The 25,410-nt window shown below is 39.9% G+C and overlaps 1 protein-coding gene across 1 annotated transcript in view; it reads left to right on the forward strand.

The window, feature by feature from the left end:
- The window catches only part of LOC137963047 (uncharacterized protein At1g03900), a 30,981-nt gene extending 5,939 nt beyond the window's left edge, over nt 1-25,042 (forward strand). Inside the window, exons 3-8 of the mRNA XM_068810227.1 lie at nt 15,305-15,405; nt 23,427-23,499; nt 23,590-23,621; nt 24,043-24,133; nt 24,280-24,391; nt 24,546-25,042. Coding sequence (XP_068666328.1) covers nt 15,305-15,405; nt 23,427-23,499; nt 23,590-23,621; nt 24,043-24,133; nt 24,280-24,391; nt 24,546-24,941 — 805 coding nt within the window. The 3' untranslated portion in view covers nt 24,942-25,042. The remainder of the gene's footprint in view (nt 1-15,304; nt 15,406-23,426; nt 23,500-23,589; nt 23,622-24,042; nt 24,134-24,279; nt 24,392-24,545) is intronic.
- Nucleotides 25,043-25,410: the final 368 nt, after the last annotated feature.

Consider the following 25,410-nt stretch of genomic DNA (forward strand, 5'->3'; position numbering starts at 1 on the left):
TCACTTTTGGATTTAATATTATGGTCTCGGGGGCCCCAACTTGGGGAATGGGCTTGAGGTAGGCCAGCTTAATATGGAATAGGTTTAAGGACCTAGCTTTAACGTTTCACCAGCTTTGGAGCTTTGGCATATTTGCTTTGTACTTAACTTTAATGTCTCAAATTTTAAAAGACCTTTATTAAAGAAGAAAGAATTTTGTGGCATTCTTTTTTTATAGCTTTTATTTGAGCTCTTTGAAAAAGAGAAGCAATAGAACTTCTAATAATAAGTCCAGATTGATTGGAGGTATTTCTTATTGATTAGCAGGATTTCGTTGCTTCATCTTTGTAGTTCCAGTTTGAAGATATGCTAGGAAGATATAGTAGCTTCTAATAATAGACGTCAAGTAATTCACTGGGGCCCTCTTCTTGAGGTTTGGCTCAAGCTGAATTTTGATGGAAGTTGTAGAGTTTTTTTGAAATGTAGTTGTAGAGTTAATCCAGGCCCCATTAAAGGAAGAGTATTCGTGATCATTTAGGTACTGTCATTAAGTTTACTCTACCTTTTGTGGGTAATGTGATTCTTCTAAGCTGAAATATGTCCCTTCTTTGTGGTCTCTGTGTGTTGGTAGAGTTTTGTTTGCCCTCTAGTGATTGAGGGAGACTTTTTGGTGGTCATTTCTTGATTTTCCTTAGGAAAGTCTCCTTTGCGGCAATTTCTCCACATCTATGATGAGATTAAAGAATTTTATGTGCATTTCTAAATTAATTTGGTTCACACTAATGGTGACACAAATTCTATGGTAGATACTCTAGTGTGTCAGAGTGTTTCCTTGTAGTCTCTCTCTCTCTCTCTCTCTCTCTCCCTCTTTAATGGTAACAAGAATACCCCTCATAGCTTAAACTCCCATAACTTACTGAATACTACTCAAAACCTTATCAAACTTGAAATCTATACTTCTAGCATGATACCTAGTCTACTGCTATCTCTCGAGGTGCATACTAGATTGGTGAAATGACCAAAATACTCTTATATGGATTCTAGCACTTATCATTCTCAAACAAACACAAAATGATATACATTTTTTTTAGAAAAAGATGTGAATTTAATTGAAAGGAAGGGAAAAAATATACAACCTAGCACGGTGGCCTATCCTCCACAACGATTGGAGGGAAAAACCCCTTTTAGCATGAAAATCCCCCAAATGATTGGTGGATCTAGGTGTGTGAGCCCAAATACAATTTAAATGAGCAGTTATATTGCAAATTTCAAAATAAGTGTCCCAGTGCCGCTAGGGGGGCGGATTTTCTTTGTGCACCAGTCAATGACCACCTAGGAGTCATGTTCGATGATAAGGGGCCCATCACGACGGTCATGAAAAATCTTGAGGACCCGAAGCAGCCTAGCAAGCTCTGCAGTAGTAGAATCATAAATGTGTAAAGGGCCGACAAAAGAGTAGAGGAGACAACTTTCTTTATCATGGATGACCCTTCCAAACCCAGGACTAGGGAAGCCAAAGGCATTGCCATTGAAGTTTATCTTGAAATGGCTGGGGGGGGGGGGGGGGGGGGGGGGGGAAGGGGGTTGCACGTTGTGCGTGAAGGCCCAGTCATGTTGGCAATCAGATGCCAATTTCTCCTGAAATCGGTGCCGCTAAGATGAATGAATTCTTTCTGTGTCAGAAGCCATACACAGACCTGTCCTGCAATGTTATCTGCAATTACCTCAATTGGAGCTGATTTAAAACGGAGTTTCCCTTTGTTCTTATCTTTCCAGAGAGTCCAGGGAATGTGACCCGCACAACTAGAAATGAGCATTTTATTGAGCTTTGGCAGACGATTGTTGGTGATAGAGTGGAGCATGAATGGCAGGTTGTGGGGGACGCAAAATTGTATTCCTATACGGTTGAGGAGATTGCTCCAGATTGCATGGGCGAATTGGCAATGTAGGAGAACATGTGTGGCGGTTTCAGGGGAGTTGCAGAAGGGGTAGGAAGGATCATGAACGGGGGTTCCCCGCCTGATGAGGGTATCAGACGTGAGGATTTTATTTTTACAAGCACGCCAAATAAAAATTTTTATACGAGGCGGAACGAGCAGAGACCAGGCTTGAGTTGTAGGATGTTGGGGCTGTGGGGTTGTTGAGGCCATGTAGGAGGCTGTAAGCTGAGGCTGAGGTGAAGGAACCTTTAGGACATGGGGTCCCAATGAGAGTGTCTGGAATATGATCTCGAATTTTAACATTTGCGAGGTGAGTGAGAAGGGTGGATGCCATCAAGGCTTTTGAATCCGCGAGGGCCCTATGGAGATAGAGGTTCCAACCTCCATAGTCAGACCAGAAATCCAAGACGTGGGCGTTGTTGAGGCTGGAAATGTTCCAGATGGGCCCAAAGGTTTGTTCCCTAGCCACCAATCCGACCAGAATTTTGTGAGACGCCCATTCCCATGATAGCATTTGATTGCCTTACAAAAGGTGGGGAGTAGGAGGAAGATTTTCCTCTAGATAGGAGATATGCGATATCACCGGCTGCCATCAGTTCACCATCCGTTTGTCTTATTTGCTTTGGCAGCAACAAGGGCCCTCCATATCAATTATGGTGACGAGTTAAATCGCCAGATCCACTTCATGAGATGTGAAGAATTGGTCTTAGCGATATCTCTGATATCACGCCCATTGAGTTGGATGGGCTGACACACTTCTGCCCACTTGACCAGATGATACCTTCTCTCTCCATTGGGCCCACCCCACAAAAACCTCCGTTTGAGCCCCTCCAAGCAGTTTCTCACAGAAGCTGGGTAGTGGAAGAGAGATAAATAACAATTGGGAATTCCATGAAGGCTAGATTTTATAAGGGCGAGTTTTCCAACTTTTGAGAGGAATTTACCCTGCCACGTGGTCAGACGACCCTCCATTCGCTCAATCACATGATGCCAGCTACTTTTGGAGGGTGTGCCAGCAGTCAACGGGAAGCCCAGGTAAGTCCGTTAGATGCTAAAAGAAACATTGCAGTGACGTCCAATTTGCCCCACTTTGCATATATTCCTTGCCTTGTGAAAAATATTTAGGTTATCAATTTTTCTCATGTCCAAGTCATCTTACTTTCATCCCATTTCATACTCGCAGCTAATTTTCTCTTCCATACAAGGTGGCATCCTCCTCTCTTTGGAAATTGTTGCCTGCCCTTTTCCTATGAGTCTCCTCCACAGACAAGGGAAGACCCTCTTTATTACTTACCAGTCTGAAGACACTCTCTTCCACTTCAAAACTCAAAACCTTCTGCATAACGACCTTGAATGTCATCTTTTAATCTGATGAATCTTGACTTTATTGAGGAGGCTGAATATGCTCCATTGAAAGGAACTTGGATTGAATCAGAGAACAAAAAATTTTCATTTTTCTTCTTTCTGTCTTTCCTTTTGACTTTTTTCTTTTAAATCCTGGTATATTTACTGATTCGAAAATTTCAGCTCTCTAGCCTCAGGAATGCAAAAGAGATAGCTGCTAAGTTCCATTGGTTTTGAAAAAAATTGAGGTACCTACATCTCAAAAAAGAAAAAAAAAATTAGGTACCTAAAAGAGTTGGCTTTGAAAATTGAAAATCACTTCTTTGTAAAAAATGAAGCCAGTTTTAAAAGCTGTGCGTTATGTTTGTTTTTACTCCTATGCTGTAAAAGTTGAATAATGTGAGAGAGCAGACCATGTTTTATGATTCCTGATTCCCAACTATTCTTGATGCTTATGTTACCTACATGCTGACATGGAAAAGTGCATGTCAACATTTGCTGTTTTATGTGTTGATCTTATTGCCTGGACCATTACTCTTATCTAAATTCTTTGCACATGCATTATCTGTGTAATCAGTGCCAGGTCTTCAACTCAAACAAGATCACTTCGGGAGTCAGCCACTTATTACAATTCTCTTCCATATTCTGTGTAGGATTTTCAGATCATGTGGAGATGTATTTGGAACACATAGAGGAATAAAGTGAAATGGCATGGGTTGCTGGATATGGTTCTGTTATGAGTGATATGGCTATGGATACTGTAACGGCTAACTTCAATGGTGGTTGCTTCCCTTGGCATGCTTATTTTTAATTTAAGGAGCCTGACTTACATGCCCTGATCCATTTGGTTATAATGGATGCCATTAAAAATTTAACCTAGGTTACACCTCCTCCCCACCCCTATCCGACCATAAATTTCCTCTCTCTCTCTCTCTCTCTCTCTCTCTCTCTCTCACTCTCTCTCTTGCTTCCCAAACTTTTTAATTAAAAAAGACACCTACTGCATAAGATTATGACCTGTTTGAACCTTGTTCTCAAGGTTCAACTGAGGTATGGGTGCCCTTACTACCTTGGCACAGGCCCCTCTTGCCACTTTGAGTGAAACTTACTTGCAAGGCTCGAAACAAGTGTATTACAGCAAGTCTTTCTGTGCCACCAGTATTACTGCCTTCTCAAGTGTATCCTGCAAAAAGAAAACTAGGACTATCCAGCACCTGTACCATGGCAAAAATTTCTCATCCTTGCTGTAGCAAAGTCCATTTGCTCGTCAGCCTTCCATTTCTCCTAAAAGAAGATGCTCAAAATGTGGTTTGGTGCCAACACCAATTGGTTTAGATCCTCCTGCTGCTTCTCCAATTGTCTTAATTGCTGACCTTCTCACCCTTAAGTGAACATAGACTGCTACTAGCTGCCACAGTCTTTAATGCCTGCAGCTTCTCCTCATAAGTTTATGCCAAATTAATAGCCTAGAACAGGGTCTTTGGGCGAATAAACTTTCAAAATTTGCTGGAATGTATTCATGTAGCCCATTGACAAAACAATCCACTGATGCTTCTTCCACCAGACCTTGCAGTCGATTGCTGGGTTCTTAAAATTTGTTTGATAGTATTGTAAATCCCCTTAGTATTAATTTCAACCTGGCATCATGAAAATCCTTGTACTTTGATACTCCAAATTGAATTCACAAAGCCTTGACAAACATCTTCTATTCCAAATGAGTGTTGTCTTTCAACTGGTACCCCTTTGTTCCTCTATCTTCCAAATGAAATGAAGCAAGCAAGATCTTCTGATTTTCTGCACTTCTATGGTACATAAGGAATATATCTGCTTGATACACCCAACTTGTAGGATCATCAGTTGGTTGGCTTGAACCTTGGCAAGTCTAGCATTGCTAAGCTTATCTGCTGTTGTCTGAGTGATCCATCCTGTTCTTTGTTGCTAGGGGTGGCATCGAGCCGAGCCGAGCCTAAACCTACCTATGTTCAAGCCGAGCTTGATTTAAATATTTCGAACTCGACCTTGAGCCGAGCCTAGCCTCGAGCCTAAAATTGTTATCGAGCTCAAGCCCAATAATTTTAACCGAGTTCGAGCCGAGCTCGAGCTTCAACATTCATTTAAAACTTTTCAAAAATTACATGTTTCGAGTTCGAGCTCCAACATACATTTAAAACTTTTCAAAAAATACATGTCAAATAAATTGTATATAAAATTATACATACATTTTACATAAAATTGTGCATGACCTCTACTTAAAATTGGGCATAAGGGTGACATTGAATCCAGCTGAGTCTGAACCTTTCTATGTTCGAGCCGAGCTTGATTTAAAGATTTCGAACTCGAGCTCGAGCCGACCTAGCCTCGAGCCTAAAATTGTAATCGAGCTCGAGTCAAATAATTTTAACCAAGTTCGAGCTCGAGTTCTAGATGAGTTCGATTTTAACCTCCATTTAATACTCTACATAAAATATATGTCAAATAAATTATCTATAAAATTATGCATACATTTTTAAAAAAAGAATGATAGGGGAGGTTCGGGATTGAATCTCAATAATGGATTAGAACCCACCAATATTAATCTTTTTTACCCCAAATGTTGTCTAGCTTATTTTGTAATTTTTGAATCTGGCCATAAATTTACTATGGCCTCCTTAGTGCCCCTGATTGAAAATTTATATTCTAGGAAAAACTAGATAGGATACATATTTCCAAAAAAACCTTAAAATAAAATCCTATTACTATTAGAGACTTACTAGAAAATTACAAGAAATATTTTAAAATTTTCTTAGGAAAGTTAAATGGACCTCTTATTGCCTCTTCTAGGGAAATAAATAAAAATTAATAATATCTAATATATTACTATACTTATCGATAAATTTTTAATCAAATAAAATGTCAAACACAAAATTGCTATGAAAATTGCCTCATGCTAAAAGTATTATAGCATCAACTGTCAAATACTTATTCAAAATTTTTCTATACGGTTTTCTAGCCCATCTTGGCAAGAAAATCTTACTTAGAAAATTATATGATTTTTTAATAAGAATTTCTAATTAGAAAAATGTTACCAAAAAACATGAGGCACTAATAGTCCCTATATTTCTACTAAACCACTAATAGTCTCTAAAAACGTATTTCTACTAGAAGGTCTTTTCAATTTTTTCAAGAGCATGAGGAAGGGACAAAAAGTTTTTTTTTTAACTTGTTTATGATCTCACATGTGCGAAATCGTCTTCGCCGGCGAGGACCTGTCGTCGGCGGCGATGGAAGCGACGGCGACGGAAACAGAGGCGCCCCCCCTGTCTCCCTCGCTCTCAATCCCGTGACTCACGAGCTCGTTAAAGAGCCGGCTCGCGAGATTTCGAGCCGAACCTTGATTCGGTCGAGCTCGGCTCGTTAACTCAAACGAGCCGTAGCTGGATCTCAAACTTCGAGATCCAGGTATACCCGGTTCGAAGCCGCCCCTATTTGTTGCCTCCACTTGTAGTTGGGTCTCTGGGTGTGATTATCGTTTCACTTTTAACATCCATCCTCTTTAATTTGTTTAGCATTTGCTTCACTACATTTCATGGCATGTACAACTTCAAGTTTTATTTTTCATTTATTATTTTTGCATGAAGTGCTTAATCTACCTTCTTCGCCTGGGTTACATGCTTGTCCATATGTTGCTTGAAATGCTGCTGGAATATATTCACTCTTTCCTCTACTTTCCCACTCGTGCTGCCAGGCTATCAAAATTTTCAGCCACTCCCATTTCTCTAGTGTCATTGTTACTAGTTGCTGCTAACTTCCGGACTCTTAATGGGTCTTGTGTTCCTTTTGTTTTCTGCTTTCACTTGAATGCGTTTATGCATTGCTCATTTTGATTGAAAGTTGTTGTTCTCTTCTCTTTTGGTATTTGTCTACTTCTCCTCTCATAATTTCGATGAATACCTAGAGTGTCTTTGCTTCTCCTCAAAAGTGCTTGTGCAGCTATACTTGTTTATACAATGAAGTCCCCTCTTTTTTATTGTTCTTTCTGTTGCTGCTAATGACTTCTGCTTGAAGCATCCTTACTTTTTCCCTCCTGCATTCTAATGTTTGTAATGGATGTTGCATGTAGTATGCAACTGCTTGTGCATTTCTCTGCCTATTCTTCTTTCTGTCTTCTCAATGAAATTTGAACACCTTTTGTGCCCGATTAGACATTCCCATCCAAATACTTTTCCAACCTTCTTTTTGGATTGTGATTCCAAGCAAGTTCAAGAAGGAAAAAAAGAAATGTGGGTATTTGGCTCGACGAGGAGTCCTAGATTCAGCTGTTAGTTAGTAGGTGAAAAAGGGATAAGAATAGAAAAATAAAAGAAGGAAGAAGAAGAAGAAAGATAAAGGGAATGGAGAGAAGATAGTACGTCAGAGGAGAATATGAAGTTAGGTCAGAAAATTTCGAACCCCTCTGCCTTTTATTGATAACTTAAGCTCTTGAGTAAAAAATTACATTCTTGCCCTTACTTAAATCACCATAACTTCCAAATTACATATCAGAATGACATGTAACTTGAAATGTAGACATCTAACAAGTAACCAGTGTGATTAACCCGACTACAGATTAATAATGTTAAAATACCCCTGAACTTGTATTGTAACACTCCCCCTCAAGCTGGAGAGTAGATATCAAACAATCCCAGCTACTCTCCAGCTTGTCACTAAAGGATACATGTTCACGTCTCCCCAAAGGCTTGGTAAATATATATTTTCTCTGAGAAAGAACAATTCCTCGCTTGCTACAAGCGACTTCAATGCCAAGGAGGTACTTGAGAGAGCCCAATTTCTTTGTCTAAAAATGTGTAGCCTGATATTGTTTAACTTTTGTAATACCATAAAAATCATCACCAGATAACACAATGTCATCTACGTAGACAACCAAAACCACCATACTGGTCTTCCTTTTAAGTAGAAACATAGAATGATGACAATGGCTCCTATAGAACCCAAACTGTAGTACCACATCACTAAACTTTTCAAACCAGGCCCGTGGACTCTGTTTAAGTCCATAAATAACCTTCTACAGCTTCCACACCTTTTCTGTCTCGCCCTGAGCAACATACCCAGGAGGTTGCTCCATATACACTTCCTTATGTAGATCACTATATAGAAAGGCATTCTTCACATCGAGTTGAAAGAGAGGCCAACCCTTATTAACAACCGCATATATTAAGATATATACCAAAGTAAGTCGGGCCACAGGAGAGGATCCTCAAAAAGTCCATTTAGAGGATTTTGAAGTACTTGAAGGGTGCACTTGGAAAAGGTATTTTGTTTACTCAGAATGGGAAAATTGATACCAAATTTAGAACCAATAGTGATCAAATCAGCAATTGAGACCATAAATTGTGTGAATTAGGTGTTTCATTGCTCTAATTGAATTTGGTGTGGGACCCACTTGACTACGCAAACATAGAAATTTGGGGAAAGTGCTTCCCTTTGGTTAATTGACGCTCTAGTGTGCTGAATTTTTATTGCCAATAATCCTGTATTCCATGAGAGGCAAAAACATATAGAGGTTGACTGCCACTTCATTAGAGATGCAGTTATGCAGGGGAAGGTGGTAACTCCTTATGTAAAGTCTTTAGACCAGGATCCATTAAAATTGAAAGAAATTTGCCCAAGACTTGCGTTACTACTCTGATTTTCTTTCTTATGAATGTCTTCAACATTCGTAGTAAAAGGATGGAATGTATTAATCTCCTGTAGTACTCCTCTCATCTCAGTGAAATAATTTGTCATTGATCTAACTCCAAGCTTCATATTAAAGAACTTCACATATAATTCATAGATCCTTGACAAATTACTTTCTTGAGACAAAATGGAAGCCAATGTAGTCCACATTGCCTTAGCAGTACTGCAACTCAAAATCTGATCACTAAATCTAGATTACATATTGTTGACCAACCAGGTTATTACTAAATTATCTTATGCCATCCAATCTTCAGTAACAGGTACTGGGGGATCATCATTTATATATTTTGCCATTATTCTGGCCCTCAAATACATCAAGATCATCACCAGATAACACAATGTCATCTACATAGACAACCAAAACCACCATACCAGTCTTCCTTTTAAGTAGGAACATAAAATGACCACAATGGCTCCTATGGAACCCAAACTATAGTACCACATCACTAAGCTTTTCAAACTAGGCCCGTGGACTCTGTTTAAGTCCATAAATAGCCTTCTGCAACTTACACACCTTTTTTGTCTCCCCCTGAGCAACATACCTAAGAGGTTGCTCCATATACACTTCCTCATGTAGATCACCATATAGAAAGACATTCTTCACATCGAGTTGAAAGAGAGGCCAACCCTTATTAACAGCCACAAATATTAAGATACATACCGAAGTAAGTCGAGCCACAGGAGAGAATGTCTTAAAGAGATCAACTCCAAAAGTCTGCGTATACCCTTTTGCTACCAGTTGAGCTTTGTACCGTTCAATAGAGCCATCAACATTATATTTGATAGTATAAACCCAATGACACCCCACAAGAGTTGCTCCTGCAGGTAGATCACATAGACGCCATGTTCCCCAAGACACCAAACACTCATCTTATCATCCATAACTGGTTTATATTCTGGAGAGCACAAAGCTTCCTGCACTGAACGAGGTATATGAGAAGTAGACAATGACATCGCAAAGAACTTGAAGGATGGGGACAAAAAATCAAGAGACACATATTTGGACATCGGATGAGAAGTACAAGTTCGTTTTCCTTTTCGTATACTAATAGATAGGTCCAAATCAGAGACAACAGGATTTGCAGGCAATGAGGAAGCTAGTGGATCATGAGAAGAGAGCTCTGTAGAGATAACTACTGGAGGCACTGCAGGAGTACGAGAGCGACGACTGTAAACACGAAGAGGCAATGAAGAACTCGATGACGCTGGTATATCCAAAATTGCAATAGGAACAAGACTTTCTGAAGGAGATTCAGATGATACAGGAAGCTTAGTACATGATGAAAAATATGGAGTATGTTCAAAGAAGTTCACATCGGTTGACACATGTTTTCCTTCGAATAAGATCATAACATTTGTACCATTTTTGTCGACGAGAATATCCCAAAAAAATACATTTGATAGACCAAGGTGACAACTTATCGATCAAAGTTCATATATGAACAAAACAGGTACATCCAAAAATACGAGGAACCACGCTAAACAATTTACAATTGTGTTTTTTTTTTTAATAAAGGTGTAAATGTCATTAAAAAGAGAGAAAAGTACAAAGCTTGGCTAAAAAGGACCTTCCTCCACAACAAGGTGTTGGAGGGAAACGCCTAATTTAGCTTGAGTATCCGCTAGATGATTAACTCATCTAGGAATGTATTTTCAATTACATTGCAATTGAGAAAATAAATTACAGATATCATAAAAAAAATCCCAATGCCGCCAAGGGGGTTTAGAGGACTTCTCATTCCAGTTGATAACGATTTTTGAGTCCTTCGATACAAAGAGGGCCCACCAGCCATTGTTTGAAAAGTTTTAAACCATTATACAGCCCAAAAAGCTCAACAGTAGTTGAGTCAGATACTTCGATTGGCCCAGCAAAGGAGAAAAGAAGATTTCCATTTTCGTCATGGATAACTCCCCCCAATCCGGCAGGCCCTGGGCAGCCAAATGCGCTTTTGTCAAAATTTAATTTGAGGTGTCCCATCGGAGGAGGGGACCAAGTTTCCATAGCTGGGGTGGGATGGGTATGACATTTCACCTACCAACCGCCAGTTTCCTCGTAAGTTGGAGCCTTTTAAAATTTGAAATTCTTTACGCATGAGTATCCACGTGGAAACTTGGCCCACAATTCTTTCAAACAGAATGTTACTAGGAAGAGATTTTATATTGAATTTTCGATTATTTCTTTCTTTCCATAAGGCCCAAACGATCCGACCAACACAACAAGAGATAAGTAAATTTCCGAGCTTAGGGAGATGAGCACTAGTAACAGTGAGGATTGTGGATGAGAGATTCTGAGAAGGGCAATATTGCAAACCGATTTTGTTGAGGAGGCCAGTCCAGATAGTGTGGGCATAGTTGCAATGCAACAAGGTGTGGATGGCAGTTTCGGGAGGGGTTTAGCAGAAGGGGCATAGGGGGTCCTGAACAGGAGTTCCTTGACGGATTAAGGAATCGGATGTGAGTATTTTGTTTCATCATGTGCTCCAGATAAAGAACTTCGCTCGAGGAGGCACAAGTAAGGACCACTCAATGGCTGCGGGTTGGTTGGTTTGAGGAGAGTAGAAGGAAAGCAAGAAGTTGTAAGCTGAGGCAGTAGAAAAGGTACCTTGTTAGCATGGAGTCCAGATGAGTGAGTCAGGTACATTTCTGAGCCGTACCAATGATAGACAAGTGATAAGGTCAGAAGCTTCTAGTATTGCAACATCTGATAGCGCTCTCCGAAGATTTAAGTTTCATTCACCGAAATTTGTCCTTTGGTCAGAAATGGTCACATCCTTATTTCTTGCCAAGGAAAAGATTTGACAATGGCTGATATTGATGCTACTTGGCCCCACCCACCAATCTGACCAGAATTTTGTCAGGCATCCCGTACCAGTGTAACATTTGACTGTTTTTTTGAATTTAGGCACCATTTTTACAATCTTTTTCCACACGGGAGATTACTTATTATATCTTCCACCTTTTGTCCACCACCCAGTAACTTTGTTTGCTTTAGTAGCAACCATAGTCCGCCAAATCAAATCACGTTGCATGTTAAATTTCCAAATCCATTTAAGTAACAATGCAGAGTTTGTTGTTACAGTATCTTGGATCCCAAGGCCTCCCATGGTAATTGGTTTACATACCTCAGCCCATTTTATGAGGCTGTACTTTCTTTCACCGTTTGGCCCACCCTACATAAATCTTCTTTTTACGAATTCAGTTTTTTTTCGAACTGAGGCAGGGCAATGGTACAAGGAAAGGAAATAAGAAGGAATACGTGGAGATAAGATTTGATAAGGACAAGCTTTCTTACTTTGGAAAAAAATCTTCCTCTCCAAGAAGCCAGACGACCTTCAAGAAGCTCAATGGCAAGGTGCCAAGTACTTTTGGAGGGAAGAACAGGTGACAATGGAAGTCCCAAATATGTACAGGGAGGCGATGCAATTTTACATCCCTAATAACTAGCCATAGAATTTAGAACCGAGGGGTCAATATTGAACCCAATTATGGATGATTTTGACCAGCTCACCTTTTGCCCAGAAGAGTTCAAATAAGTTGAGCAGAGCTTTTATATGGGAGATTTGGGTCATTGTACCTTCGCCAAAGAGTATGGTATCATCAACATATTGCAGAAGTGCAATATCTTGATTGGGATCATCTGAGATGGGATTTAGCTAACCCAATCTTTTACCAAAACGGACCATCGATGCTAGGTGTTCAGCAATGAGATTAAAGAGAAAGGGAGAAGAGGGTCCCCTTGCCTTATTCCTCTAGTTGAATTGAAAAAACCACACGGTTTTCTGTTAATAAGGACAAAGTATGATGCAGTAGATATGCAGGTTCTCATCCAAAATTTCCACCTGGTCCCAAAACCCATTTTGTCAAAGAGGTAATCGATTAATTTCCAGTTTACACGGTCGAAGGCTTTTTCAAAGTCAAGTTTCAGGACAAATCTGGGTAGATCTGGATTTTTTGAAAGAGTCTAGGAGTTCGTGAGTGGCCATAGTGGAGTCCAAGATATGCCTACCACGAATAAATGCAGCTGAAGAGGAACTTGACTACTCAAAATAGATGAGGGCATACGATTAACTAAGTAACACGAAGCTAAAACCACATCTCCCCAAAAAGCTTTAGGAACATCCATATGCAATAATAGTGTCCTTGTAACCTCAAGGAAATGTCTATTTCAGCTACCCCATTTTGTTGTGGTGTAAAGGCCAAGATGTTTGATGGGTAATACCATGAGAAGTGCAAAATATTGAAAATTTATGTTAAGATATTCCAAACCATTGTTAGTACGAAGTACATGAACACATGCACCAAATTGGTTTTTTATTTCATTGAAAAAATTGAGGAATACATCAAATACATCAGACTTCTCCCATAGGAGATACACCCAAGTGACTCTACTGAAATCATCAATGAATGACTTAAAATATTTAAAACCAAATAGGCTAGGAACCCGACATGGACCCCATACATAAAAGTGGACTAATTCAAACAACTTGGTGCTTTGTCTGGGAAATTGGAGCGACGATGTTTTTCCAGTTGACAAGATTCGCAATCAAATGAAATATCGGTTGACAAAGAAGGAAAAGACTGACACAACTTAACTGGTGAGGGACGTCCCAAGCGCATATGCCATAAGTAAGAAGAATCTGCAATAGTGAGAGCTACAACTAGAGAAACGGATACATCATCCAGCATGTAGATCCCTCCATTCTCATTTCTTGAACCAATCGTCCTCTTCGTCTGCAAGTCCTGGAAAACACAAGAAATAGGATAAAAGGTTACTGAACAGTTATATGACACTCACAGACAAGAGATTAACTGAAAACTTTGGTACAAATAAAACAAAATCTAAGGATATTTGTGCAGTAGTGTGAACTATACCCTCCCCCTGAATGCGAGAGGTGTTAAAATACAAGTTCAGGGGTATTTTGGTCATTTATTATATTTTACATATTACATTTTTCTCTTATAGTATGGCTATTAGATAAAGGATGTCTTACTTTATCTCTAGTTAATTTTTCATTCAATTTAGACATGCATTTTAGGAGATATGTAATTTTGAGTATCGAGGGGCATTTTTGTCCTTTTGTAAATATTCACTTAAACCCTGATTATAAAGAAGCAGGAAGGGTCTTTCTGGCTCTGATACCATGAAAAATAGGTGGTTTGGGGAGAAAATAGAAGAGGAAAAAGATTTCTGGCTTGGATTCGTAGGCAGCAAAGCTGCCCCTTGTCCAGAAATCCTTTTCCTCTTCTATTTTCTCCCCAAATCACCTATTTTTCAAATACAACACATGTGACATGACCAAAATACTCCTACTTGATATTTTAACACTCCCCTCAAGGGTGAGTGATATATCTTTGACCCCTAATGAGCAGGCTGCATAACGCAGCTCTTCTCTTCCTCTATCTCTCTTCTTTCTTCTATTTCTTTTTTTATTTCTTTTCAATCTCAACTTTTCAAAGTCAATGCACAACTTTCCTCTTTGCTTCAGGTATGTCTTGCTGTCTCTCTTAATCTTTTCTCTTCTGTAGATGAGAGTAGCAGTGACAGAACATCACCTCTCCACTTCTTCAATGCAGGATCCCTATTTCTTCAGAATCTTCCTACTCCTTTCTTGTGCTCCATCTTTCATCACTTAATTGCAGAGCATCGCACTGGTAGAGTACCAACTTCCTAGATTTCTCGTCTGTTTGGGGTTTTTAAATGATGTGGTATGCGTTTGGAAGATACTGAAGTCAAATGGTATGGAATGCTGGGTACGGTGATGTTATTCGTGGATACTCTAACTGCCAACTTACGGGTGCCCTTTTTTTGGTGGACATCCTCAAGATAAATGAATGGTTGGGAAATTGCTAGCTCCCTAGGTGTGCTTATTCTGTACTTAGAGAGCTTGAGCTTACATACTGTGGCCTACTTGCTTACAATTGGCATCATAATAATGCTACCTAGGTGACACCCCCTTGGCAACTCTGACGGTACCATAAGTATTTTCTCTCTCTTTATCTCATGCGGAAATGCTTCCTTAACCAAAAAGAAGACTTCATAGACATCTTCGTGGCCCATACTTAAACTAGACTCACCAACACGACTCCCTACTGCCCTTGCTAATGAAAGGGCTGCCCAATCTGGACCTTTTCATTCTTCTCCATTTAGCAGTTTCCATTTAATAATTGTTGATGGTCTGATCTTTAAATTTTTCCCAAAGTCCTCAGTATTGATGTTTCTTATGATCAAATACAAACTTTAACAATTAAAAAGTTACAATTTTAGTTTATATTGAAGCACTTTGAACTCTGCTATTGGGAAGCCTCAAATGCTGATTTCTTTAAAGGGCTGATGAGTGGAATGTCAACAAATGGGCATGGGAAGGGGCGTTAAAAGTAATCAGCAAGGGAGAGGAATGCATCATCAAGCTGGAAGACAAAACAACAGGTTTGCTTTTATCTTTTTATTAATTTCTATAGAAAAGATTCTCAAGAGAAAAAAATTATTGTCATGTGGAGGAGAGGAGGGGGGATTGTTTTATTTATGTTCAGGAATTCATCTGAAATTGGAATTCAATCCCAGATGAACAGTATTCTATAGTTAGTGTACTTAAGTTCGAAGTAGAATGTTATACCCCCAATGTTTCCACTTGTGTAAGTTTAATTTATTTTCTGGAGAATTGAAATAAATTCAGGAAAGTGGAGAAACCTTAGTTTTCTCTCACGCTTTCTCTGAACCAAAAAACAGGAAGGAGTGATCCCCTCCTTCCGACATAAAAAGGGGGAGAGCCTTTTCACCCTTTTCGTTTTCTATTTGTATGTGACCCTTCTTTTGACAAAGGAGATTGACTCCACCTCCTTTTTCTTTTTAAAAACTTTGAATTATTTTTAAATTAAAAAAGAACTTATTATCTAGACATTATACAGAAATATTATATAATGGTAATTAAATATGACAACTTAAATTAGTACGCTAACTGTAACATTTACTGTAATAAGTATGATCTGCTTTTTATTTTAACTAAATTTTTATGTAGTTTAATATAATACAAAATTTAAGGCGTTCAAATTTTAGAATTTTGTAGAAAATATTTTTTACAACTTTTTTTTATATATTATTAATTTTTCAAATGGTTTTGGATAATTTTAGCTCATTTATTATATTAGAAATTTTGATGTCATTACTCCACCTGACATAAAACTATCATGTATGTGTGAACATGTACATGCGGTATTGCTGAACCAAGTGATGGGCAGGCCCAAGAATATAATTTCGACTCTTGCCCTGGCCTGGTCCATCTCTTCAACAGCGTGAGAAGAAATTGACCCTTCGGGGCATGGTTACTCGTCATCCCTGGAGGAAAATGAGATCCAAATCGTGATGACAGAAGAAGCGACTCAGAGTAATGTATCCTGAAGCTAGTAGACAGGATCAATCTGGTAGAAAGAACAAGCAAAGGCCCTCCTAAGATACACATATGCTAGAAGGTGAGTAGACCAGATACTAGAAGCTACAAAAATTGTTCAAGAAAACAGAGTCAGAAATCGTCGAAAATAGTTCGCTAAAAGCGATAGTGAAGAGTCAGCTAGGGTCACATCAGAACAATTGTCTAATGCTGTAGAAACAAAGAGAACAACTTATGCGAAAAGGATAGATGACTTCCTCAAGATGTGGTTAACAAGTTTGGGGCATCTTAGAAAATGTGGAAAGAATACATTTGAGGCATATAGAGTGAGTACCTTGGGCCAGACGGAGAAGGAATGCTCATCTGGTATGGATAGGAGAGGTTTTTGGTCAATGATGGTATGCGGTTCGCCAATAAAGCTATTGAAAAAGGATGGAAACACAAGCACAATGGCTAAATGACTATCATTTCTTGGAACATGCATGGACTAGGCTCTCAAAGGAAAAGAGCCATTATAAGTGGAATTTTTAAAAAGCACTAGGTTGAAGCAGCTTTTATATAGGAAACCAAAGTGGCAGAGATCATAGATAGTTTAATAAAGGACGTGTAGCACAAAAGAAGCTCTTGATGGCCTGCAATTGATATAAAAGGAATGGTAGTAGTTTAGGACCTAAATGAATTGAGGCGATTGAGCAGGAGGTATGAAGCTTTTCAATTGCAATACATTTTAAATCAGTGAGGAACTAGGGGCATTGGGCTACTCTGTTTATGGGCCAACAAGCTCAGCACAGTGCAAGACACTCCATGAAGAAATGCTGGCAATAATCCAACTCTATAATTTGCCATAGTCGTAGCTGTGGACTTCAATGTTATTAGATCCAGCAATGAGACAAAGGGGGAAAGGAATGGAAACCTTGTCAATGCGAAAATTCACAGAATATATAAATAGTATTCACTAAAAGAGTCTTCCATATCAGGGCAGAGTATGCATGAACTAATAGAAGAAATCCTCTAATTCTATCAAAGTTAGGCAGATTTCTTGTTAATAAAAAATGGCTGGATAGGAAGTTTTAGGTTCTAGACGTAGAGATGAGAGAGCGAGAGGAAGTGAGAGACAAAGAGGGTGAGAGAGGGAGTGCAAAGGGATGCGAGGAGAAGTGAGCAAGGAGACAATCATCGGTAGAGGAGATTGAGAGCTTGTTGATGCGAACCTGCAACGACTTCCAGAAGTTAGAGACAAGCTCAGGTTGGTGGAGGAAAAGAACAAGGATGATGAGTGGCAGATGGTACTAATAAGGAAGAGAAAAGGAAATAGTAGCTTGGGCTTGGAGACAGGAATTAGGAAGGTTCAATTAGAAGGCACAATACTTACAGTTAAGGAAAGTGTACAGAAGACATGGACACACATCAAACTCGAGATAACAAATGGTGAAAGACGCTTCTTTATCAGGACCTTCCACTGCAGACGGATTTGGATGGATGCAATTCCTTGAAGATCTGAAATTCTTTTTCCTACACCAACCAGATTCCGCAATCTAGGACACCCTTGAATCATGAAACTCAAATTTTAAACCATCTGAAACAACCACCAACTGGAACACCAAAACCACTCATTCATCAACCTACTTGCAACCCTGCTCGAAAATGGCCAACAAAACTTATCCCACTGCCTGGTATCAGACATCTACTGGAACCTGAAAAAAAGACTGGAGCTAAGCAAATGGATCTTAGACTTCAGAAAACTGTCTTACATTCCTTGGCAACAATCGATGGTTAATTCATCTTACTTGCCAAGAGTAGAGCTATATTCTAATGTCCTCATGGAATTCATCTACCCTAATTCCATGTAAAACCATTTCCATGTGGCACAGAGCTACCCTGACAGGGCCCTCAAGATAGTGGTTAAATATCATGGGCCAGCTATGGTTAGATGAAGTCTTCCAAAGAACTACGCTGGAGTTCGACAAACTCATTAAGCTGGAACGAGTAACCATTCAACCAGAATCTGATAAAAACCGTAGAAAGCAGAGGAGAAGCCAGAGAAAATGCTTGTGAGTTAACTCAGCTCTGAGTCAGCAGGCTGTGATGCAGCCCCCTGCACCTGGTGAAGCCAACTTAGTTACGCCATCCCTACTCTCTTTGCTGCTGGAGTTGAGGTGCAAGGTGTCCAAAATTCAAATTCCAAAAACCAAACAGACACCTCCAGCAGTGACCTGCCAAGAAACCAGAAAATTGTCTGCCACCCACTTTACAGCCTGGCACTACTGACCTGAGCACATTTTTCCCTAGACCAACTGACATGTTTCCCTCAAAATCAGAGCCTAATCAATTTTGCTGTCCCTAACATCAACTTACCTAGGGCTTTGGTCCCCTCTTATCGAGAAATTTGAGAAGCATCTTGCTACTTGGCAGGGCAAGCTCCTATCCACAGCGGGTCGACTCACTTTGTTAAAGTCTTGTTCGGCTTGGCCTACCCAGTTACCTCCTATCTTTTATTAAGTGTTCGGCCTCCGTGTGTTCAAAGATTGATGCTATTCGTTGTCGCTTCCTATGGAAAGGTTCAAAACACATGTTCAAATATCATTTGGTCAGTTGGAAGGAGATTTGTCAACCTCGGGATAGGCGTGGGCTGGGCATACGACCTGCAAAGGATATGAATAATGTCCTCCTACTTAAAGTGGATTTGGAACATTAATGCCAACCATAGAAATATGTGGAGAAATATGGTGTGTTACTATCTTCAGATTCTAGGGCATTGGTGGAGAGAGGGAGGGGCTCCCCGTTGTTTATCCCCGATATGGAAATCCGTTTATAAGTTACTTCCAACCTTCAAGACTGTGACCTCCTTCTACCCTGGAAATGGGAGGACTCTTTTGTTCTGGGCCAATGAGGGGTGCGGTTCCCAACCCCTTTCTAAGGAGTACCCGGGGCTTTCCAGGATTGCTATGGACCTATCATGCTCGGTAGAGGAATCTTGGAGTAATCATTTTTGGAGTCTTCTCTTCCGTCGGAGCTTGAACGACAATGAAGCTATAGCCTTCTACTCTCTTCTGTCCAATCTCAGTAGTACCATCATCTGGGAGCAAGTGTAAGATAAATTGATTTGGAAGCCTAGCATCAATGGTATCTTCATAGTCGCTTTAGCCTATTCCCACATCAAGGAGGATGACTCCAGTCTACCAGAGCACAAGGCAAATCTCGCCTGGAGACTCTTAGCACCTAACAAAATAAGATTCTTTATTTGGACAACCATCATAGATCAAATCCTCACTGTAAACAACCTTCACAAGAGAGGCATCACCGCCTCGGATAGTACCTACCCCCTTTGTGGCATATGTGAGGAGTCAGTTCAGCATGTTCTTCTGGGCTTTTCGTGGAGAGTTTGGATGACAATTTTCCAGAAAATTGGCATTCAAGTGGGCCTCGATCAAGATCTATTCAGCACTTTTCAGATGGTGTTGGGGACTCACCTACCTAAAATTGGTAAGTTTCTTCTCTTTGCATGCTTTGCTCACATCCCTTGGTGTCTATGGTTCGAGAGGAACAACCAGAGATTGAATTCCAAGTTCAGCAATTAGGATAGTACGGTCTCTTGCGCCGTGGGTATGGTTTCTAGCTGGCTCCACACCAGAAAGGAATTTGCTCCCCAGGCCGGTGTCTCCTTTCGATGGAATTGGTGTCTTCTAGACCATATGGTGGGTCCCTAGAAGATTTCCATCATAGCAGAGTGGGAGCCTCCCCCTAGTGATTGCATTAAGCTGAACTTCGACAGAAGTGCTCTAGGGTGCCCCAGACTGGCCGGTGCGGGGGTCTTCAGAAATCATAAGGAAAGCCCAAATTGTACTTCTCCAAGAAACAAAAGCTTGCTTTGTGTTTGATTCTACGATTAGGGACCTCTGCTTATTACACGATTTGGTAGCTTACTAAGGGATGTTGTCGGACCTGCTGGTGGAATCCTCATCACCTGGGATAAGGCAGTCTTGGAAGCACTAGACAGCATAATTGTCGACTTCTCTCTATCAATCAAATTCGAAGATAGAGAGGTGGGCCACTTGGTGTCTTGGAGGAGTTTATGGCCCCAACAGATACAGACTCTGCTCTGGATTCTAGGAGGAACTTTCTTAAACAGTTGACTATTGGAATGCTCCTTGGCTCTTTGCGGGGCACTTCAATTCTATCAGATTTTGCAGTGAAAAGAGCACTTCAGCTTCCGCATATCATTCCCAATGCAGAATTTTTGCGACTTCATTGGGGCTTATGGGCTGCAGGAAATCCTGGCCTCAAGCAACGCATCCACATGGATCACAAAGGGATCCCATTCTCTCCAAGCTAGATCGATTTTTGAGCACCAATGACTGGCTGTGGACAGAGTAAGCTGGGAATTTCTTGACTTCCTAATGCTGAAAATGGTTTTTAAGGACGGAAGAAGAGGGTAAGATCAGGAGCTGCGTTGCGGTCTTCGTCAGTGGGACAGCAAAAGGGTTTTTTGGATGCTCTAAGGGGCTCAGGCAGGGTGACCCATCGTCACCCTTTGCTGTTCAATATTGTAAGTGAGGCACTATGCTCTATGTTCTACAAGGGACAAAATCCAGGATGGATTACAGGCTTCAGCTTGGGGGATGCTCAATTCAAAGTACTCATCATGCAATTTGCAGATGACACGATCATACTATATGAAGGGCAGCCAGACCAGGTCATCAATGTTGAGGCTGTGCTGAACCTATATGCACGTCTGGTCAAGTAATAAACTGGGGAAAATCAGGGCAGGCAGGCATCAATGTCCGCAAGAATATGGAATTGGGCATGACTGAGGTTCAGGGCTGTTCTTCCATGGAGCTTCAAGCCCCTACCTGAGTCTATTACTCATTGTTGGTAGAGTGAATAAGCAGTTATGGCAACCAGTGCTAGGCAGATGTGAACAAAGGTTGGATGTTTGGAAGGGACAGTTACTTATCCAGGATGGCAGAGCTACACTAACAAAAACATCCTAGCTGGAATCTCAAACTATTTCTTATTACTAATACCATGCTCAACAGTATTGCTGCCAAGCTGGAAGCCATCCAGCATAGATTCCTGTGGAATGGTAGATCAAATCAGTTCAAGTACCCATAAGTTCAATGGAGCCAGATGTGTACAAGCAAAAAAATGGCAGACTTGTGATAAAAGTATAAGGCAAATGAACTCAGTACTTTTGGCAAAGTGGATCTGGAGATATGTCTCAGAGAAGAGCTCACTATGGAGAATGGTAATAGAAAAGAAGTATGAGACTGACTAGAGCAATTGGCAGCCTATTGACAGCCCATACAGCAGAACATCTTGTATTTGGAGAGCAGTCTGAAGGAAAAAAATAAATTAAGACAAAATTTCTGGCTTCATGCAAGGGGGGAACATCAGTAGCTTTTTTGTTGGATTCTTGGGTAGGTGAGAAACCACAAAAACAAGCATTTGCAAGCCTATTTAACTTAGTAAGGTATCTATCTACCACAGTCCAGGAATCAAAAGTAGAAGGGCAAACAGTGGCTGAACTTCAATTTTAGGATAAAATTAAATGAAGTGGCTGAGCTCACCAGCCTACTGAAATTGCTCGAATCTGTATATCTTTGTAAGAAAAGGTGGATGACCTAGTATGGAGCTCATGTCCATCAGGTGCTTTTTCTGTGGCTTCATACTACATCCTTGAGCAGCAGCATCCCCCTCAGCACGACCATTGGAACCAGCAAGGCATGGCAATTAATAACACCCAGAGACGAGCAATACATATGGACAGTAGGCCATGATAAAAATACTTACATGTGAAGAACTATCCAAAAGGGGGCCACCAATAGTCAACCCGTTTATGTAAGCTATGTTGGAGCTTTGAGGAAAACTATAGTCATTTCCTACACTGTAGCTTCAGTTATGAGGTTATCTTGTCCAAGTTCAACTTACCCATATGCAAGCCCAAGTGTTTTTCAGATTGTTTGCTGCAAGCCCACTCATGGCCCTTGCTTAAATACTGTATATCATTCTAGAAAGTTGTAGTTGAAGCAGTAACATGACAATTATGGCTGGAGAGCAATTGCAACATTTGAAGGAAAATGAAAATACATAGTGCCGCCCTTGGCAAGCTCCATGGTGGGGACACCAGTATACCACTGATCAGCTTAGTGTATACTCGGAGGCATAGGGCCCCACCAGGATCCACCACATTGTGGTTGGGTAATTCTATATTTTCATAATTTATTTATTTTAATTTGTTTTATTTTTAATTATCTTGTCTTCCCTATTTTAGGAGATTTAGCAGTTATTGATTTTATCTAGTTTTAAAATTTTAATTCTCATCTCTTTTATTTATTGATTGTAACCGGATGGAGATATTGATTGATGATGAATTAAAAATTTCCTTCTACTGTTCTTCTCTTGCCAATCTTTCTCTCCTTCCTCTCTATTCATCTCTTTCTTTTTCTTCTTCTCAATTCCTCTCCTCTTTATCTGTTTCTCCTATTTTCTTCCCCAATTTCACCATCGGAGTCATTAAATCAAAACAAAGACAGCGTCCCTCATCACTCCATAATAAAAAAGTTCTGGCAAAAAGTCATTCCGACACCTCCCCCCCTCCGTCAAACCTGTTGAAACTAAACTTTGATAGGTTGTCTTTTGGAAATCCCTATCCAGTTGGTGATGTAATTAGAAATTGTAATGGGGCTATTCAATAGGTATACTCAGGACCAGCGGGAACTTATGGGTCAAATGAAATAGAAGCTAAAGCATTATTCAAAATCCAGAGATAAGGTACCATCAAACTATTCAAATCTGACAAGGTTGCAGAAGATGGTACTTCCAGAGATAGTCTGCCGCTGGCGCCTAGACTTGAGCTTTATCTCTTCTAGGGTTGTACCTTATGTTGTATCACTAATGCTCAGTTTAAGCAATAAAATTTTATCACTGTTTTCCAAAAAGAAAAAAAAATCCCTTACATTCCAGTAATAGATTCTAGTACTACGATTTCTGAAACACTTAAACCCCAAATTTAAAGGGGGGAAATCTGTGGAAATTATGTGATAACATGAAATATTTGAAGCAGGGGAACTTTATGCTCGAGCATTTTTGAGAAATGGAGAGCCTCATCCTCTAGAATCTGTAATTGATAGTAGCAGGTTTGTTAACCCATTTATTGCATTAAAATAGTATTAGCAATGTTTATTAGATTCAATTTTGTGTATCTGAGATTTGGTCTTGTGTTTCAGATACTTTGTCCTTCGGATTGAAGAGAATGTTGGTAAGCTAAATTCTTCATACTTATAACTGCTGTAAATTTTCTTATTTTCTTTTAACTTCTTTTTTCTTCACTGATTATCATGAGTATTAATGCTTAAAAAGTATAGTTTCGTAACGCTTTTGCCATGGATTATGATCTTTACTAGCTTCAAGTTACTCAATCTTTAGCAACCAGTTGACATTCAGCATACATTGACTTCATGCTTAAACGAACATTTCATGACACACTAACTCGATAATTGGTGAAGGCTTGCTGCATTGAGTACATATACTAATGGGTACAAATACTTTGTGCTGGAAGCTAATTTGACCAATAACCAGTCTTGACTTTGATCTTTAGTTTCTCTTCCCATTAACCTAATTATCTTCATGCTTCTACATGCAACTACAAAATCTGAGCTACATTTTCCCCAAACATTTAGGTGGTCGTCTACGACATGCTTTTATTGGTCTTGGCTTTCGAGAAAGAAGTCAGGCTTACGACTTCCAAGCTGCTCTCCATGATCATATGAAGTATCCATCTGCTACATCTGTTTTATTTCTTCTGCATCTTTTCTTCACCTTGATATGTTTCTTGATTATATCAACATAACTGGGCACATGATTGGTGACATGCCCATTTGAGTGAAAGAATTATGCTCTCCTTAGATTTCAAATAGATATTTGAACAAAAAGAAGACTGCTGAGGAGATGGAGCAGCATTACCAGCAAACCTCATCTGTGGATTACAGCCTAAAAGAAGGACAGACCTTAGTTCTACAGCTAAAGAACGTAAGTCTCTCCTCAGTCATATAATGGCAGGTGTCTAGATTTCCTACACCAGAAAAATTCAGTTGTGAGCAAATACTTGCACTACCTTTATGTGTAGCTAATTAATGTTATCCATTTACGTATGATTACTCTTTGTTTCCTTTGCCCCCTCCAGAAAGGATCTCGGGTCATGAAGCCTGCAATTTCTGAGCAAGGCCTCGAAACTTCCTCATCCGACGAGGAAATGCCTGCAACATTTATCAAACCTCTGCCCCTACAGAGTGGATTGACATCTGCCGTTTCTGAGCTGGGTCCAGAGAGTTCCTCATTTGACCAGGGAGCGAGCATGAAAACGCCTGTAGTTCTTAAACCTCCTCCACCACCACCCTCACCTAGGCGACTTTCGCCGGTCATTTGCTCTCAGAAAACAGACACCAACTCTGAACCTAAGGGTAGTAGCAAGGATACTGTTGTACATTCTTGGAAAGAATCCCATGAGCCTTCTTTGTTTGAGGATCAAAACCGTCAGGATACTGAGGAGGATTTTGGAGATTTCCAGGCAGCAGGTTAGACTTAACAAACTCGTTTTAGACCAAAAAAATAATTAAATATTGTGCCTGCTGTACTTATACCATGTCATGGTTTGGTTAATAAAAATCAGTTTGGTTTAAACTTTTGTTTTTTCAAGTTCTTCTTCTGCACAGGAATCAGTTGTAAAGCATCATCCTAAAGTAAGCTTCTTCTGCATATATTTATGAAGCCACAGGCTTTTCAATTCTCGATAAATTTTCACGGTTTTTCTGAATGAAATATGTATAGGCTTGAGAATTTTTCATGTCAATCGGGCGAGCTGAAGCTGCAACAAGTGGGGCCCCGAGGTATTTTTAATTAATAAATAATTACATTATTCATTTTGTCACTCCCTCCCCCTTCTCCCTAATTTGATGATGGCCCTTAAAATTTTGATTTTATAAATTTATTTTCAATAGTAAAATAGTTTCTAACAAAATAAAAAATTAGTTAATGCTAGCAATTTTTAA

Source organism: Aristolochia californica, unplaced genomic scaffold (assembly GCF_029961685.1).
Source record: "Aristolochia californica isolate CCGP_79_NKW_82.1479 unplaced genomic scaffold, dmAriCali1.0.hap1 SCAF_4, whole genome shotgun sequence".
In the NCBI taxonomy this organism is placed as follows: Eukaryota; Viridiplantae; Streptophyta; class Magnoliopsida; order Piperales; family Aristolochiaceae; genus Aristolochia; species Aristolochia californica.